General features: G+C 42.3%; 1 protein-coding gene and 1 long non-coding RNA gene across 2 annotated transcripts in view; one reads left to right on the plus strand and one right to left on the minus strand.

Annotated features, from left to right (window-relative positions):
- The window catches only part of LOC138952823 (uncharacterized), a 236,804-nt gene that overhangs the window by 130,829 nt on the left and 88,475 nt on the right, over positions 1-17,500 (plus strand). The gene's annotated exons all lie outside the window — the stretch shown is intronic.
- Positions 6,434-17,500, minus strand: part of LOC138952821 (uncharacterized) — a 78,451-nt gene continuing 67,384 nt past the window's right edge. Inside the window, exons 3-4 of the mRNA XM_070324556.1 lie at positions 8,622-8,804; positions 6,434-7,273 (exon numbers count right to left, since the gene is read on the minus strand). Coding sequence (XP_070180657.1) covers positions 6,621-7,273; positions 8,622-8,804 — 836 coding nt within the window. The 3' untranslated portion in view covers positions 6,434-6,620. The remainder of the gene's footprint in view (positions 7,274-8,621; positions 8,805-17,500) is intronic.

Below are 17,500 nucleotides of genomic sequence, written 5' to 3' on the forward strand. Positions count from 1 at the left end.
TAATACGCGTTCAATATTGTGACTCCACTCAGTGAAGGCGATCTTACATACTCCAGTATCAGAATAGACAACGGGACAATGCTTGACGGTAAAAAAGAAAGCAGACGCAAGAGCGGGTTAAAGTAAAGTTGTAACATGAACAACGAATGACTGACGAATACATTTTGTTTTTAAAAACACGTTCATGAATACATAAATAGAACGCAAAACGTGTCTGTTTTGACAGAACTTATAACAACCAGAAGGAATGAATCAGTTTCGTCTCAGTGTACAATGCACACACAAAAATAGGTCACCATCAGCACATCCACGTGCAAGGATGATACAAATAGAAGCCACGTATTTGTCTTTGCCCCAAGCAATCCCTCTCGTCTCATTTGTTTAGTCACTCTTTTTTGGTTAGAAAAAAAAAATCATCAGACAAGCAGTATATAGTGTTGATGGCAAAACGTGGGATCATAGAACGAACGCCACAACGCATGTGGTAAGCTTGACTATCTTCAGTGCACAAAATCAGGTATTTCAGTGAACTCCTGTACACAAAATGGTGAACACTTCACATTTAAAATAACTGCACGTTGCTTTCGTCCACGACCACACACACACATGGATTGAATTACATCTATGTTAGCATCTGTATGTTGCTGGCATATTTCCAGCTACGAAAATGCTGCAGAGAAAATGCTGCATCAGTACATGGTAGAAAATAGTATCTCAGGGGCGGATCTGGGTTTTGAAAGGGGGGGGTGCAAAGTTCTTTTTTTTTTTTTTTTGTATCTTATCAGCAAAGGCGCGAAGCGCCGAACCGATGGCGCGAAGCGCCGAGCATGCTAGGGGGGTCCGTGGGCATGCCCCCCCGGAATTTGTTTTTAAAAAGGAAGCAAAATTGTGCAATCTGGTGCAATCTGAGCGTGTAAAGTGCTATTTTCAGGTGATACATTTTTCTTCTTTTTTTTTTCTTTTTTTTTTTGTCCCGCTGGGGGGGGGGGGGGGTGCAATTGCACCCATTGCACCCCCCCCCCAGATCCGCCCCTGTATCTCCTTCTAAAACAGCAAAGGATTTCCGCAACAAAGGGACTGGGTACGGGTACACGAGGAGAGTGATAAAAGCGCCTCTAAATGTGTTGGAACAGCTGATACCATGGGATGATTGTTAAAGCCGAACATCCGTCTCCAGAAGACCAAGCCTTGTTACAGCAGAAGGCCGCAGAGCTAAATTTAGCGTTGCCAGCACAAGAAACTAGAGCTACATCTGCCGCGCGCCGATGTTGGCCTGTAAGTGCTGTTTATATGGCCGATTTTAAGTTGATATTTTTAAGCAATAAGTCGCTCTTAGATATTGACATAAATTAGTGAGAAGTTTTCCAAGCAAACAGTCCAAACGATTTTCAACCGACTCCCGACAGAAATCGGCGAGCCATCAAACCGAACAAAGAAGACACCAGATAGCAGCAGTACAGACCGATGACTAGTCTTAAGCTTTATTTAAAACCACGCCAACTAAAGACCTTTTTGTCTCAATATGAATGACTTCCTCCCATGCCTTGCTAATAATCAAACTGTCTTCTGGAAATATGTTACATTTGCTTTTGAACAAAAAGAATCCGATCATCTGTAATGCTGGCATCATGGGTTGGTGATCACAAGAGAAGAATATTGTGTGCTATTTACTTCCGGGTTAAGCATAATTTGGCAACGGGTCGCAGCGAAAATGTTCGACAGTAGAAGAAACACAAACGTAATTGTTTTTTGTTTGTTTGTTTGCTTAACGCCCAGCCGACCACGAAGGGCCATGTCAGGGTGGGGCTGCTTTGACATATAACGTGCGCCACACACAAGACAGAAGTCGCAGCACAGGCTTCATGTCTCACCCAGTCACATTATTCTGACACCGGACCAACCAGTCCTAGCACTAACCCCATAATGCCAGACGCCAGGCGGAGCAGCCACTAGATTGCCAATTTTAAAGTCTTAGGTATGACCCGGCCGGGGTTCGAACCCACGACCTCCCGATCACGGGGCGGACGCCTTACCACTAGGCCAACCGTGCCGGTACAAACGTAAGATAATACAGTATTATTTTCTAATTTCGTCAGAGTCTGTGCGTAAGTATAATTGAAAAGTTGTACATTCCTGCACTTTGGGAAAAATGAGCTTTTGGAAATAAAATTACAGCAGTACTGAACTTGTAAATTCACAAAGAGGCACAGAAGTTAAGTTTAAAAATAATCTTGTTCCTGACCACATACAATATTGTAGTTCAAAACAAATGTCTCCAATAAAGGATCGTGTCGTTATGGTTTGAATACATATTGAGGGCTTGATGTCCATTCGTCCTCAAAATGCATCATCCTCGTAAAATTTCAAAATAGAATCAACAAAACAGATGGTAAACAAATCAGGCGGATTTTACAGAGACATTCCATCATACATTTACAATGGTTTACTAAATCATTACTGAGAGCACAACGTATTTCAGCCTTGATCACAAAACCTTAACTCTTTTACTGCCGGATCTGGCAAAAGCGATGGACTCATGACTTCGTATTACTTCAAATAGTAAACATGAAACAGAGGATATGGGACCATAAGCAAGCAATACCATAACCTGAACAGCTTGAAATATAAGCGTACACCCATTGATACACTTCTAAGGCTGTGACTTCTTAGACTGCCGAGGCTGTGGCATCTATAAGGCTCTTTACATCCAAACCGCCTCAAGACAAACCTTGCCCCTGGTACTGTGACACCACAACTCCATTCAAAGTGAAAAGAGACCCACAACGGCAACGCTGACTGCCAGCACTGACACATAATGATCCAGCTGGATCTCCAAACTAACTCCATGACGCTTCTTGAAACCACCTCCGGCTCTGGTGTCTCGTTGACCAGGAGCTAGATCACGACAACCATCGTTCCCTTGCGATAGCCCTTTTCATTTGATTTTTTAATTATTTTATATATTATTTTGTAACTATAGACGCTTGGTCTGTGCACCTTGAAGAAGGCCTGCTGGCCGAAAATTTGGATTTAAAAAGATGCGACATTCTGGCTTGGTTTTGGACTTTTTATTGTATTGTATATATATATATATATATATATTTTTATTAACCATCTAAAGTCGGGGCAAACCCGGGAACATGCCCCTAGTGGTTTTACCGTGAGGGCATTAAACATTACTTATCATCATACCTTTCTAAAGAGTACAGTTCGAACAGCAAGACATGGCTTGGATTCAACTCTTCATTTCGTGCATGACCTGGACCATCATGTTTCATCCTAGGTTAAACGCAACTTTCGGGGAAAAACAATCCACCAAGAAGTCAAAATAGACAAGTATAAAAGGTGATGTATTGCCCTCCCCACCCAACCCCACCCCTCCAAAAAAATAACAACAAACAAACAAAAACAAAGACACAAAAACACCCAAAAACACAACAACAGAAACCACATATCGTCGGTGAAATCGTGGGACCTCGTAAATGACTTTAGGCGCAAAGTCACTTACGAGGTCCTTCGATTTCACCGACGATATAACCGTACCCCTAACAATGGACTGGGTGTTAAATCCATTTGTGTCAGTGCGTGCCTTCTGTTACACGTTATTTTCACATAATAGTGAAAACCACAAGTTTGTATTTCTACTTCCAGGCCGGGATCACAGTCAGATCTTTAATCATAAACATTCACATCTTGGGAAGCAAAAGGCAGTGTCAAGCTTTTGCAACCTGTTTCTCGTCTCCAGAATTTCATACCATCTATTGTCTCATATCACAAGATTCTATTTCTGCTGTCCACTTCACAGGCAGGTCTTCACAGATCATAGCTTACAGCAAAATGATCAGAAGTTTAACTTTACCCCCGGTTGATGTCTTTCGCAAACAGGTCTTCTCATCGTAAAGTACAAATCACAAGATTGAGTGTCTGCTGTCCGTCGAGCACTGTCGGAGCTTCACGTGTCCATCACATTACCCAGAGAGCGAAAGCTTCATATTGTCAGTGAATGTCTTTCGCAACCCTAGCCTTCCGCTCACCCTGAAATACTCATCACAAAACTGACCATGAAAGAGAACTCATCACAACACAGGAATCAACAATCAGTATCCGTCTTTGGCAACCTGTTCTTCTCATCTTGAATTACAAATCACAGATTGGATTTCTGCCATCCACTGGGCACAGTCAGATCTTTAAAGGTTAGAATGCACAACAAAGAAAGCAACAGCTCAATTCCTTCAGTGTTTGTCTATCGCAAGCCATTCCTCTCATCTTAAATTACAAATCACAAGGCTGAATTTTCAAATGCACTGAGCATGGTCAACGCTTAAAAGGTCACCACACACTTCACGGGGAGCGACAGTTCAATTTGATCAGTGTCCGTCTCATGCATTCCGTTCTATTCGTTCCAAAATTCAAATCACAAGATTACATTTCTGCTACTGAGAATACAGTAAGATCTTTCAAAATCACGACACACGCCACTTTGGATCCAGCATCACTGGTTTTTCAGGCCCAAACATATGAGTACGATTTCCATCGTAGAATTCGTCGTAGATATCACATCTTGGATTGTGGGGCAAAGATTTCAAGTTTAGACTATCCGGTTTCTTGTCAAATGTTCATGTGCTGAAATATACATTTCATACATTATGCAGAACAGTAGACTTTCCCCCCACTTGTTCAGTTTGTCTTTCGAGGAAACAGCAAGGAATTTCGAGAGTGCAGTTTGTTTCGCTGGTTTAGTCATATCAGCAGGAGAGCAATACTTCTTGGCCATAGCAAAGCTGTGCATGTGTCGGTATCTTACATTATTAGTATCTTTCCCCTTCAAATCATGCATCACAGGAATTCTAAAACCCAATTCGCAGGTCACGACTTGGACAATGGCGCAAAGTTTGGATCTGTCTTTTTCATCCCATCGGTAAAACCTGAACCACAACTTTCGGAAAACCACTGGGCATCGGAGCATGGTTCAGATCTGTCTTTTGTTTGTTTGTTTGCTTAACGCCCAGCCGACCACGAAGGGCCATATCAGGGCGGTGCTGCTTTGACATTTAACGTGCGCCACACACAAGACAGAAGTCGCAGCACAGGCTTCATGTCTCACCCAGTCACATTATTCTGACACCGGACCAACCAGTCCTAGCACTAACCCCATAATGCCAGACGCCAGGCGGAGCAGCCACTAGATTGCCAATTTCAAAGTCTTAGGTATGACCCGGCCGGGGTTCGAACCCACGACCTCCCGATCACGGAGCGGACGCCTTACCACTAGGCCAACTGTGCCGGTAGATCTGTCTTATTCAAAAGTTAAATCATAGTAATTGTCACACTCATTATCAAGACGAGACTTAAAGATCATAACTTGGACAGTGGAGAAAATCTAAAATCTGTCCAATTCAAACCTTGAATCACAGGATTCTAAAACCCAATGTCTGAACACCAACAGATCTAAAGACCATGAACTGAATACATAGGGAATAGTCAGGATCTGTCTCTTCCACCCCATGGGTATAACTTGTACCATACGATCAGTCGGGAGAGTACTAAACAAGTCGCGTAAGGCGAAAATACAATATTTAGTCAAGTAGCTGTCGAACTCACAGAATGAAACTGAACGCAATGCCATTTTTCAGCAAGACCGTATACTCGTAGCATCGTCAGTCCACCGCTCATGGCAAAGGCAGTGAAATTGACAAGAAGAGCGGGGTAGTAGTTGCGCTAAGAAGGATAGCACGCTTTTCTGTACCTCTCTTTGTTTTAACTTTCTGAGCGTGTTTTTAATCCAAACATATCATATCTATATGTTTTTGGAATCAGGAACCGACAAGGAATAAGATGAAAGTGTTTTTAAATTGATTTGGACAATTTAATTTTGATAATAATTTTTATATATTTAATTTTCAGAGCTTGTTTTTAATCCGAATATAAGATATTTATATGTTTTTGGAATCAGCAAATGATGGAGAATAAGTTAAACGTAAATTTGGATCGTTTTATAAATTTTTATTTTTTTTTACAATTTTCAGATTTTTAATGACCAAAGTCATTAATTAATTTTTAAGCCACCAAGCTGAAATGCAATACCGAAGTCCGGGCTTCGTCGAAGATTACTTGACCAAAATTTCAACCAATTTGGTTGAAAAATGAGGGCGTGACAGTGCCGCCTCAACTTTCACGAAAAGCCGGATATGACGTCATCAAAGACATTTATCAAAAAAATGAAAAAAACGTTCGGGGATTTCATACCCAGGAACTCTCATGTCAAATTTCATAAAGATCGGTCCAGTAGTTTAGTCTGAATCGCTCTACACACACACACACACACACACACAGACACACAGACACACAGACACACGCACATACACCACGACCCTCGTTTCGATTCCCCCTCGATGTTAAAATATTTAGTCAAGTTTTGACTAAATATAAAAACACAACGAAATATAGTTTAGATCTCTCTCTTAAACCTTGAATCACAGAAGTTATAAAGTGCACTGTCCTCAAACCAGTAGAAGATCTAATCGTCATGACTCCGGCAGCCGGGCTTTGTTAAAATGTGTCTGATTTGAACCATGAATCACAGGAATTCAGAAATCTACTGTTCCCACAAGATCTAAAGATCACGACTTGGGCAAAGGGGCAAAGTTTGGATCTGTCTCGTCCACATCTTGAAGCGCCCTTGACCTTGTGGGTCTCTGCACGATGGGAGCATCATGAATCACAATGGCTTCCAACTTTTGATGCGTCAGGATGAAAGGCGACAACTCGTTGTCCGACATCTGTCGCTGCAGGATCTTCTCGTGGCGCGTGCGTGCGTTCATAAGGACACGTGACGGAGCGGGCGGGGTTTCGGAATGATTGACATGTATGGGCGCCGCTTGCAGCACTATGATTGGCTGAGTTCTCTCGCAGGACGGGAGGGAGGAGGAAGGGTTAATGTAGATGTCGGGTGGGTTGGTGGCTAAAGTCCCGCCCACTGTGTTGACAGACATGCCGTTTCTCACCGGCTGCCTCTGTTGGTGATGGTTGCGGTGATGATGATGAGTCTCTGAGCTATGATGGGCGTGGGGTTGGGCGTGGGCGTGGCCATGGACGTGGCTGTGGGCGTGGTTGTGGTTTCTGGAGGAAGAAGCGGAGAAGGAGGAGGGGTTTGCGGCGTGATGATGTGCAGAGGAGTTGTCGCTGTTGTGCTCCCTCTTGGGCGTGGGAGAGTGTTTACTATTTCTTCCCTGCGTTGAGACTTCTTCAATGTCCGACTTCTTGTAATACTCTTCTGTACACAGGCAAGCAAATATGCAGACATACATTACTATAACGAAATGTAACACCAGTGACAAAAGGTAAGGATACGATTCAAAGAGGAAAGTCTCATCACGATTAAGACAAAGAAATTGTCAAAGCTTGGCAAGACAAAAAAAAAATAAAATAAAATAAAAATTGTCAAAGCAATGTCGAAAACGCCACTTGCTATTATGGCGTTATTGTACATAAATCTTCAAATAATCATGATAATCAAATAACTTGGGTTGAAAGTGGTTTGCAAAAATGGTCTAACAGCGCAGGATTTATTTTACACAAATATGTAAATAATCATGAAAATCATATTGTACAGTTTTAAAATTGATGGTTCCACTGAACAGGTCTCTGTCATAAACTATCCTGATGTGGAAGGACTCCAACTGTTAGGAAAGAAAGAAATATTGAGAAAGACCTCGATTTGCCCAGTTCCAGACTGATGTGTCTCCAGGGAAATACACAGAACAGCCCATGTCAGAAATTTACTGCTTAGGCCAACAACAACAAAAAGTCTGTTTACGGTAACATAGGCCCACAAAAACAAAAAAATAGAGTAGGTAGGTCGGGAATTTTTTTTCTTTTTTTTTTCTCTCCAAAAAACCATATTTTAAAGTTATTTTGCCAAAAAACAAAGACTTTTTTTTTTCTTTTTTTTCCCCCTCCCAATGCCAAAAAAAAAGTCTGGGGTCGCGCGAAAAAATAGGGTCGGTCGGGATACCGTAAACAGACTATTTTTTTTTGTCTTAGGTTTGAAATTCCCTTCAGTTGTCAGGATTGTCTGTGGAATACAGAACTTTTCCGGGGAGGGTGAGCCAGAAAAAGAGGGTGTAGTGTGAAAGAAAGATGGACAAGTTGGGGAAGGTAGGGGGCAGGAGAGACAGTGAGATTGGGAGGATTCTTTTCCGTCCTATAAGCACGAATCTAATTAGGGACATGTGGTGTTTAATCACTGATAAAGAGAGGAATTTATGTGTGTGTGAATGTGCGTGTATGTGTGTGAATGTGTGTGTGTGTGTGTGTGTGTGTGTGTGTGTGTGTGTGTGTGTGTGTGTGTGTAGTGTGCGTAAGTGCGTGTGTTCGTGTGTGTGTGTGGAGGGGGAATTGTCAGAAGGAGTATGACGAGATGAGGCCATGAGGATGATATTTAAAAGCAGAACGGTAAAATGATTGTTCAAATAAAAGGTCGTATTCGTCAAAAAAAAAAGTGTGGAGATCAATAATGTGTCACATTCAGAGAGGTAAGGCATTGTATTGAAAAACACATAGCCAGACATGGAAAAGTCTATTAAATAACTCCAAAACAAAGAAATTAAAGTGAGTCTCACTGGAAATGGAGAGGAATGCAGTGCCCCACATGATGGACCAGATCCAGCCCAGCAGGAAGAGGAAGGTGAGGAAAAACTGGACCAGAGCCACCCCACTGTTGGTCCACACCACACTACGTCGGCTGGCTCCTTTGGGTCGCACCTGGCTCCCGCACATCACTGTTAGACCAGACACGAAGGTGCCTGGAACATCAAAGAGAACAATATGTAACGATAAGTATATATGTAAAAAAAAAAATTAAAAAAAAATACCTAAGAGGGTGGACCAACGCCACTCTATTGTTGGTCCACACCCACATTGCGACGGCTGGCTCCTTTGGGTCCTTCCTAGTTCCCGCGCATTAGACCCGACACGAAAGTACCTGAAAAATCAAAGAAAACAATATATTAAGAAATCCACAGAAAAAATAGGCTAAAAAAAGACTTCCTAATAGCGGTTTGATGTTTTTGTTTACAATACGGACCAGAGAAATGTTACAGACGTTTAGAACTGCCAAACCTTAGGCCCTTTACCCCCCAGCGGAGCATAGGCCATTGAAGACGTTTCTCCATCACACTCTGCTCTGGGCTGTTCTTTCAAGGTTAAACAAAAATCTGCACCAGTAAGCCAGAGCTATGCAGAAGCAGCCTCCTGGCTGGCGCACGAGAGAAAAAGAAACCACAAAATGAACGATTGACTTTCGTCCTTTTTCCGTGTCAACAAGATCCAAGACAACGAAGGCAACAACAACAACAACGTCTTCAGACATCACCATTCCTCCTTCTTCGTTCTTCTTCTTCTACGTTCGTGAGCTGCAACTCCTGCGTGTCGCAGTTCCGCACTTTCACAAACCATGACTGTACTGTTGGGAAGAATGTTGACAACAGCCCACAACGGCTTCAAGTATGTTGGGAAATATTATGTGGAGAAGTTTGATGTGCTTCTAAAGTCTGCGTGAGCCGCTTTGGCACGAGCGTATTTGTAACTTGAAAGCGACTAAGTAAACAGAGAAAGTCAACGTAAGCGCAGAAAAAAAGGTTACTTTGCTGATCTCAGAAGGACACTATTACGAGCTCAGACACAAAGGTATCAGGAACACTCATCATAATGCGCACGAAGAAATGCTCATCAAAATAAACACAAAGGTACGAGCTTAGCGTCCAGGTTAGGCAGGACTAGAAAGTACATGCATGCAGTACAGCATCTTCCGGGGTATGCTCGTTATATTAGTGGAGGTTGCTGTTCCCTCAGGTCACCACAGTTTTCTCTGGCACGGAGGTGCTTGTATCACCAGTACGGAATGTACGTCGACCTATAATATCAATGGGGAATGTATATGTCGCACAAGTGTGGAATGTACATCTAACATCAATACAATGACATCAAGCCGGAATGTACATCTGCCTTTAATATTAATGGGGAATGTACATGTAACACCATTACATTTACATCAGTACCGAATGTACATCTACCAATAATATCAATGCGGAATGTACACGTAACACCAGACATCAGGGCGAAATTTACAAGAAATGTCCATATCTATCCAGATCTTAGCTTGGCCTCCAAGGTAGTTCAAGGCTGCCACAATAATAATAATGATAATAATTGTCCGTAAGTACTGGTGTCACATGACTGATGTGAACCAGTTGATTGGCTAATGGCGATGCGGTTAAATCTGTTAGCGCACTTTTCCACAGAGCGTATTCTTACGCCCTTTGTCAAAGCGAGACTGTACTGTCATCCTCACAATTAATTAATGAAACGTAGCTTATATTCTCCACTTTACCAAAAAATAACCATAAATTTCCTGCGGCTCAAAGCAGAAGTGGTTCTTTTCTGACAGATCGCAGGCGCCTGTGCCACAGTGAATCCCACTGATCTAAAAATAGAAACGGCTGTGTTTCTTCCACAATGGTCTCTTCTCGTTTTGACTTGCAAAGATTATTCTCATATGCCGTGTTAGTGGCATGTAGCTTATTAACCACATTACCAAATGATGAGTTAGTATAAAATTCCCAGCGGCAAACAGAAAACACAAGTGTTATTCCGATAACGTACCAGCTAGACCAGCATTTGAAAGTCGACTCTGTTATAGTAGATTACACTGAAATACGACTGCATCAGTTCAGTAAATGAATGGTTTCCGAATTATTATTTCAAGGCAACAACAATCGGAATCGAAAACATAGCCTGCCTCATGCGTGCAGACGAGCAATTTTTGTTTTTGAAATGAGACTGCAGTTCAGTGGTTCGATTGCCCTAGCCGCCTAGCAGACGACATAAACCCCGCAGCAAATTAACATGTTGGGCAAATGTGAACAAACAAACGATGGGGATATAATACGTGTAGAGTTCAGAGCATTCTTACCGTTCATATATAGTACCAGACTCCCCGATGAGTGAAGATACAACACGAGAAACATACCACATTTACTTTGAAAATGTGCTAACCGTGGCCTTGGAGTCAATTCAAGGGGCAACACTCTGCACAGTCAATCTGTCGAAGCTCGATGAAGGTTTCGAATCGCAAATAACTAAGAGCACAGTCCTTTCTCCGAGTTTAAATGAGGTCTGTATGAAAGATCATCACTTTTTAGCTTAACGCTACTCTGGAATTTACCAACAGAAATTAAAACAAGAGTTTGCGTGTGACGAAAGCACGACACACTTGAGACAGCCCACACAAAAGTAGATCTGACACAAACCTGACCACACAGTTACGCCTATCCAAATGCGCGTAGCAAAATGTGCGTTTTGAATCTTCTTTTTTCTCTGGCGGTACTGACAATATCGTCATTGAAACAATCCCAGTGCACTAAGGTATTTATAGAGCAAATCTCGAAAATAATTATTGAACTCAGCGCTATAAGCTTCGTTCAATAATGAATTTTCTCGATTTGCTCTATAAATCCCTTAGTGCACTGGGATGTCTCAATAACTTAAATAATAACTAGACATTTTTAAGTGCCTAACCTATGGCTCTAGGCCCTTTACAAAAGAACATATATATACAGAATAGAACAATTAAAAGTACAACCTACATAAAACAAATTAATCATACAGACACAAATCACCACATGTACTGTTCACACAATAATCATATATGCAATACACACTATTATATACAAACATACACAGCTAACACTCTCAACAATCATAACAACTTTATGGGAGAGGAGTATGTGCAGAAATGGAATGAAGAAGACATTAGGCCAGGTTGGTGTAATATTCACAATCATGCAATGTTCAGTTACCTGTGGCCACAAACTATCGGTGAAGCAATGGACACGAAAGTACCTGTGGTATAAGACCTGAATGTACAGGGATCATGTATGTATGACGTGGACGTAAAAAAAACAAACTATATTGTGGCCATTTCTGCGACTTTGGACACTGTTGACAGAAGCCTCTGATTGGAGAAACGCGAGGACCAAAATGTATACAAACTTCACTGAGCTCACCGACTTCCACTTCAGTGTGAATCTCTAAAAGTTCAAGGAAGTATCAGTGATAGCACATCATGAAACAGATGTTTATGATGAAAAACAGTCTTTAGATGCATAATACAATAATTTAGACCACAGTGACTATTTTCGCAGAAATGGCCACAAGGTATTACGACCCCTCCGTATTACGACCGATGTTTGGTTACATTTCCAGAGTCGTTAGAAAGAGGTAGGACTGTATCAGTATCGACTCTTCATCCCTTCAGTCACCGCCAGTCCGGATGCTTCTTTCCATCTCCGCGCAAAGAGCAGCCAGGCTGTACGGATGGGTTAGTTATGTTCAAAGAGGAAGAATGCTCTTTATTTAAGCCTGGAGAGATATAAAGTGATTTATGAGATGATATACACGGGAAAAAAGTTACCTTTAAATTGTGGAGCGACCAGATTTTGTGAAAGCTAACATTACCAGTGTCCATTCAACGCAATTTATCAAGCCGACGTTTAAAATTTGTAAGAGTAGACAGACTGATCAATTCCTTGATGTCAAATATTATCTTACGAATCTATGAATAATAGATTGCCAGACTGAACAGCCGCCTTCAGATGTTATTTTCAAGTGTCACGTTAACAAAAGAAAGAATAATAAGATTGATTGTTAATCTGTAAAATTAATTGCTGAATAGTTGGTGATGTATTGATATAATGTTATATTGCAGAAAGCCATACGCATGGCAAACAGAAGTTCATATTGATCTGTTTCCAGACAAAAGGATATCGAATTGCAGACGATCCAAACTAGCACAGACAAAAAAATGGTATCGAATTTAAGAAAAAAATCAAATAGCACACTTCACTTGTGAAAAGACGCTGGTACCTGCAGTGCAAATCTAAACCAGACAAATGGAATTTGGCAAAGCCGTTGTCAATTGATAGCTCTGCTTGTGCCATGTTATTGGAGTTCACGCTTTTGGCATCTGTTCTGCATAGATGAGATAGAAGGGTAAAAAAAAAGTCGTTTTAGTGGAGGAGGGATGGGGTAGGGAGGATGTATGGACGAAGCTGGAATGGATACAAGTTTAAGTTGCTTTAAATGCAAATATTCAAACGAGAATAATCCGTGAAATTCCGTCCGCTATTGCAAGATCAGACCAGCTATTTTTTTGACAGGTAAATTCAAATTGGCCTTGTATCCTTTCATAGCAATAGAGTTCTGTGGCTTAGGGGGCCTTCATTGCCTGACTCGAGTCCATTTCAGCCTTGTTGTACATATACCCATCTGAAACTGCAAGGCCATCATCGTCAAAACGACCCGAGACACAGACGACAGATAAACAGACGGACCGACCGACAGACAAACAGATAGAGAGACAGACAGATAAAGAGACAGACAGACAGACAGACAGACAAACACACAAACAAACAGATGGTCAGACGAACAGGCAGGCAGACCAGGCAAACACGCAGACAGCTTCTCTGTCCGTTTCTCTCTCTCCCTCATCTCCCCCACCCCCCTCTCTCTCTCTCTCTGAACGCAAAACAGTTCAACTTCCACGTTCAAATTGTGTAGTTTTTTTCGTGTCGCCCAATGCAAAACAGCTCTTCAGACGGCTTTTTTTGCACACCATGGCCTTGCAAAAAGACAAACTGACACGCACGTGCTAAACGATGGGATTGTTTGAATTGGAACGGAGTTACTGCCCTTTCCCATTCACATTTCTCCCATTTACTGCTCCTAGCTGTGTGTCTAGACCTCCGACTGAAGAGTAAGGTTATGTGTACCTTTGGGAACAAAATCATATGTCACCTTACAACTGACGTTAGCTTGTGGGCGTGAAATGTAAACACATAACACCTTGTCAACAGAGTCGGTGTTTTCGAGGGCAGGACGGAAAGACAGGGGTTAGATGGGATACACGTTGAGAGACGAGAATGTGCGCATCGGCAAATGAATGAAAGAAAAAAAGAAAGAAAGAAAGAAAGTAAAAAAACACACGAGGTAAATAAAGATATGGCTCGTAGAGGACCACAGCGCCTTTAGACTAAGACCAAACAAAAATATATGTTGGTTTAGGGTAACCCGACCGACCCTATTTTGTTTTGGTCAAGTTACCCTAAACCAACATATATTTTTGTTTGGACCAAGAGGATTCTGACGACTACGTGCCTGTCGAAATATGACTTTTTCAAGAATGACACCCAGAGAGTGCGGCTTTGCGCGTTGAAATATGACTAATTCATCTATATATATATACGACTTGTGTCTCTGTGTGTGTGTGTGTGTGTCTGTGTGTGAGTTCGCGATGCACGGCCAAAGTTCTCGATGGATCTGCTTCAAATTTGGTGGGCATATTCAGGTAGACCCGGGACAGGACACAACCTGGTCGATATTTCAACACGTGCTCTCAGCGCGCAGCGCTGAACCGATTTTGGTTCCACCTCAGCTATTTTGGTTCCACCTCAGCTACCCGGGCCCCCATACCGACACACCAAAGCCAAAGTTCTCGGTGGATCTTTTTCAAATTTGGACACCGTATTCAGCTACACCCCGGACACAATATCATCGATGAGATATTTCAACACGTGCTCTCAGCGCGCAGCGCTGAACCGATTTTGGTTTTTGTGTTCATTTCACCATTATAAGTAACTCTTCCTTATCTTCTCATCTTCTCCAGGTTTTCAGCGTTTACCTCCCTTCCTTCGTATGGTGCACTATAGTATGAGTGGGGCGTGTTCAGATATTCCCGGCGTTCTGTTACTATTTTTAGAAGGTCACTGCAGTGTCCAGAACGTAAATTGGACCCGTAAATTATCCTCACTGTAAAAGTGCAAAGGTCGAATCAATTTATAGCCACGCGAAAAATACACTGTCATCTATCTCTCTATAGATACGGTTTCTCTGTGTTAGTGTGTGTGTTTGTGTGTGTGTGTGTGTGTGTGTGTGTGTGTGTGTGTGTCTCTCTCTATGTGAGCAACACCTGGGGATTGTTCAGTTCTGTTTGTGATGTGGTCTGGCGGCTTTTGTGTATTTGTATGTACTGGCCTTCCTTTGAAAAGCCATAACAGTTCAAAAGGGCTTACAGATAAGCTATAAATTGCTCAATCCTGTTTGAGTGGAGTTCGCCTCCAAAGGTGATTAACACGGTTACATTCGTCGACAAGGATGGGACTCGATATGGTCAGGAATGGCATTATGGCCACTGAGTCATTTTCGTGCTGTTCCCATTCCACGAATCTGGGAGGGACCTAAGCTTGGCGGGTCCATTGTTCGGACCCGGCGAAGCCGGCGTACACGGCTCTAAGTACTTCTTCCCGGCGAAGCCGGCTACCCGGCGAAGCGGGTATTCATTCTAGTTGCCAATATGCACAGAGAGGCCGAGCCCTGTCTCTACCTGGTTTTTTTGTACTGTACACGCGAACACAGGTACGACCCTTGTGGTTTTGCATTTCCCCGTAAGGACGCCATAACCTCTGGATAAATGTCTTGTCTCTCCCAATCATCACCCCCACCCCCTCCCCCCCTTTCTTTAGATTTTAACTGAGCGGGCTGATAAACAGGCAGCACCGCTGTTTCTTTTCTGTTGTTGTTTTTGTTCTTGTTGTTGTTGTCGTTGTTGTTGCATGCCAGAAGTGTAAACGCATGTGCTTTGACTAGAGTGCGCTTTGCCTGCAGATCGTGGGCTTTGCCTGCAGATCGTGCGCTTTGCCTGCAGATCGTGCATCCATCATATGATTCACAATTGTGCTCGAGGAATTCTGTATTGATATTCTGTATTGCTGACTAAGGTGATGATGGAATAGAACATGCTCAGCCTATAGAACTGACGCTGATGAAGCGGTTAGCATTGTGTGTGTGTGTGTGTGTGTGTGTGTGTGTGTGTGTGTGTGCGTGTGTGTGTGTGTGTGTGTGTGTGCGTGTGTGCGTGTGTGCGTGTGTGCGTGCGTGCGCGCGTGTGTGTGTGTATGTGTTAGTTTGTGTATGAGTGTGTGTGTGTGTGTGTGTGTGTGTGTGTGTGTGTATGTGCATGTGCGCGCGCGTGTGTGCATTTTAGCGCGCGCTAGTGTGAATGAGTGTGTGTGTATGTGTGTGTGTGTGTGTGTGTGTGTGTGTGTGTGTGTGTGTGTGTGTGTGTGTTAGTCTGTGTGTCCGTTAGTCTGCAACTGACTGTCTTTTCTGTGTCTCTCGCATCTTACTGGCATCCCCACAATGATGCAAATTGTATTCATTTTCTTGCACGCTTCGTGCTTTTACATACGCACTCAGTCAACACCAGAGTGTGCCAGTGTACCGGTAACTAACTTTGTTTTGGATCATCAACATCGGTTCTGGCGAGTGATCAGAATTGCTGATTGGTGATTACAAGACTGCAAACAAGACCCGGCATCACAACACACACGAACCTGACCAGACCGGGCAGGTAGTGATGGAAGGAAACTACTTGTTGCCAGACAAAGCATCATAGACCGCAAGGTATGATGGCTCACTAGTGCCACAAGTGGTGCATGTGGGTCTCTTTATTATTTCTTATGATAACAAGAACACTGCTGTATAACCAACAACACAATGAGTTAGCATGTAGGGCTCTTTATTATTTCTTATGATAACAAGAACACTGCTGTATAACCAACAACACACGCTGAATTTGCATGTAGGGCTCTTTATTATTTCTTATGATAACAAGAACACTACTGTATAACCAACAACACACTGAGTTAGCATGTAGGGCTCTTTATTATTTCTTATGATAACAAGAACACTGCTGTATAACCAACAACACACTGAGTTAGCATGTAGGGCTCTTTATTATTTCTTATGATAACAAGAACACTGCTGTATAACCAACAACACACGCTGAATTTGCATGTAGGGCTCTTTATTATTTCTTATGATAACAAGAACACTGCTGTATACCCAACAACACACGCTGAATTTGCATGTAGGGCTCTTTATTATTTCTTATGATAACAAGAACACTGCTGTATAACCAACAACACACTGAGTTAGCATGAAGGGCTCTTTATTATTTCTTATGATAACAAGAACACTGCTGTATAACCAACAATACACTGAGTTAGCATGAAGGGCTCTTTATTATTTCTTATGATAACAAGAACACTGCTGTATAACCAACAACACACTGAGTTTGCATGTAGGGCTCTTTATTATTTCTTATGATAACAAGAACACTACTGTATAACCAACAACACACTGAGTTTGCATGTGTGCTCTAATGTTTTGGAGAGACGAGTAAGTAAGACGTGCACATTGCGAGTAACACTGATGACTACGAATCGAACCTTATGATTCTTAAGGGGCAGATTATACCTGCGTATATTGGGTTTAGTATGGTGGTGGGGTGAATCTCGAAAACCTATGATGTCGAGAGGGATTCGTTTTTTTCAGTGTTTATTTTATCACATTGATTTTAGTGTTGTGGTGGCCGGGTGGGTAT

Source organism: Littorina saxatilis, linkage group LG17 (genome assembly GCF_037325665.1).
Source record: "Littorina saxatilis isolate snail1 linkage group LG17, US_GU_Lsax_2.0, whole genome shotgun sequence".
Taxonomy (NCBI): Eukaryota; Metazoa; Mollusca; class Gastropoda; order Littorinimorpha; family Littorinidae; genus Littorina; species Littorina saxatilis.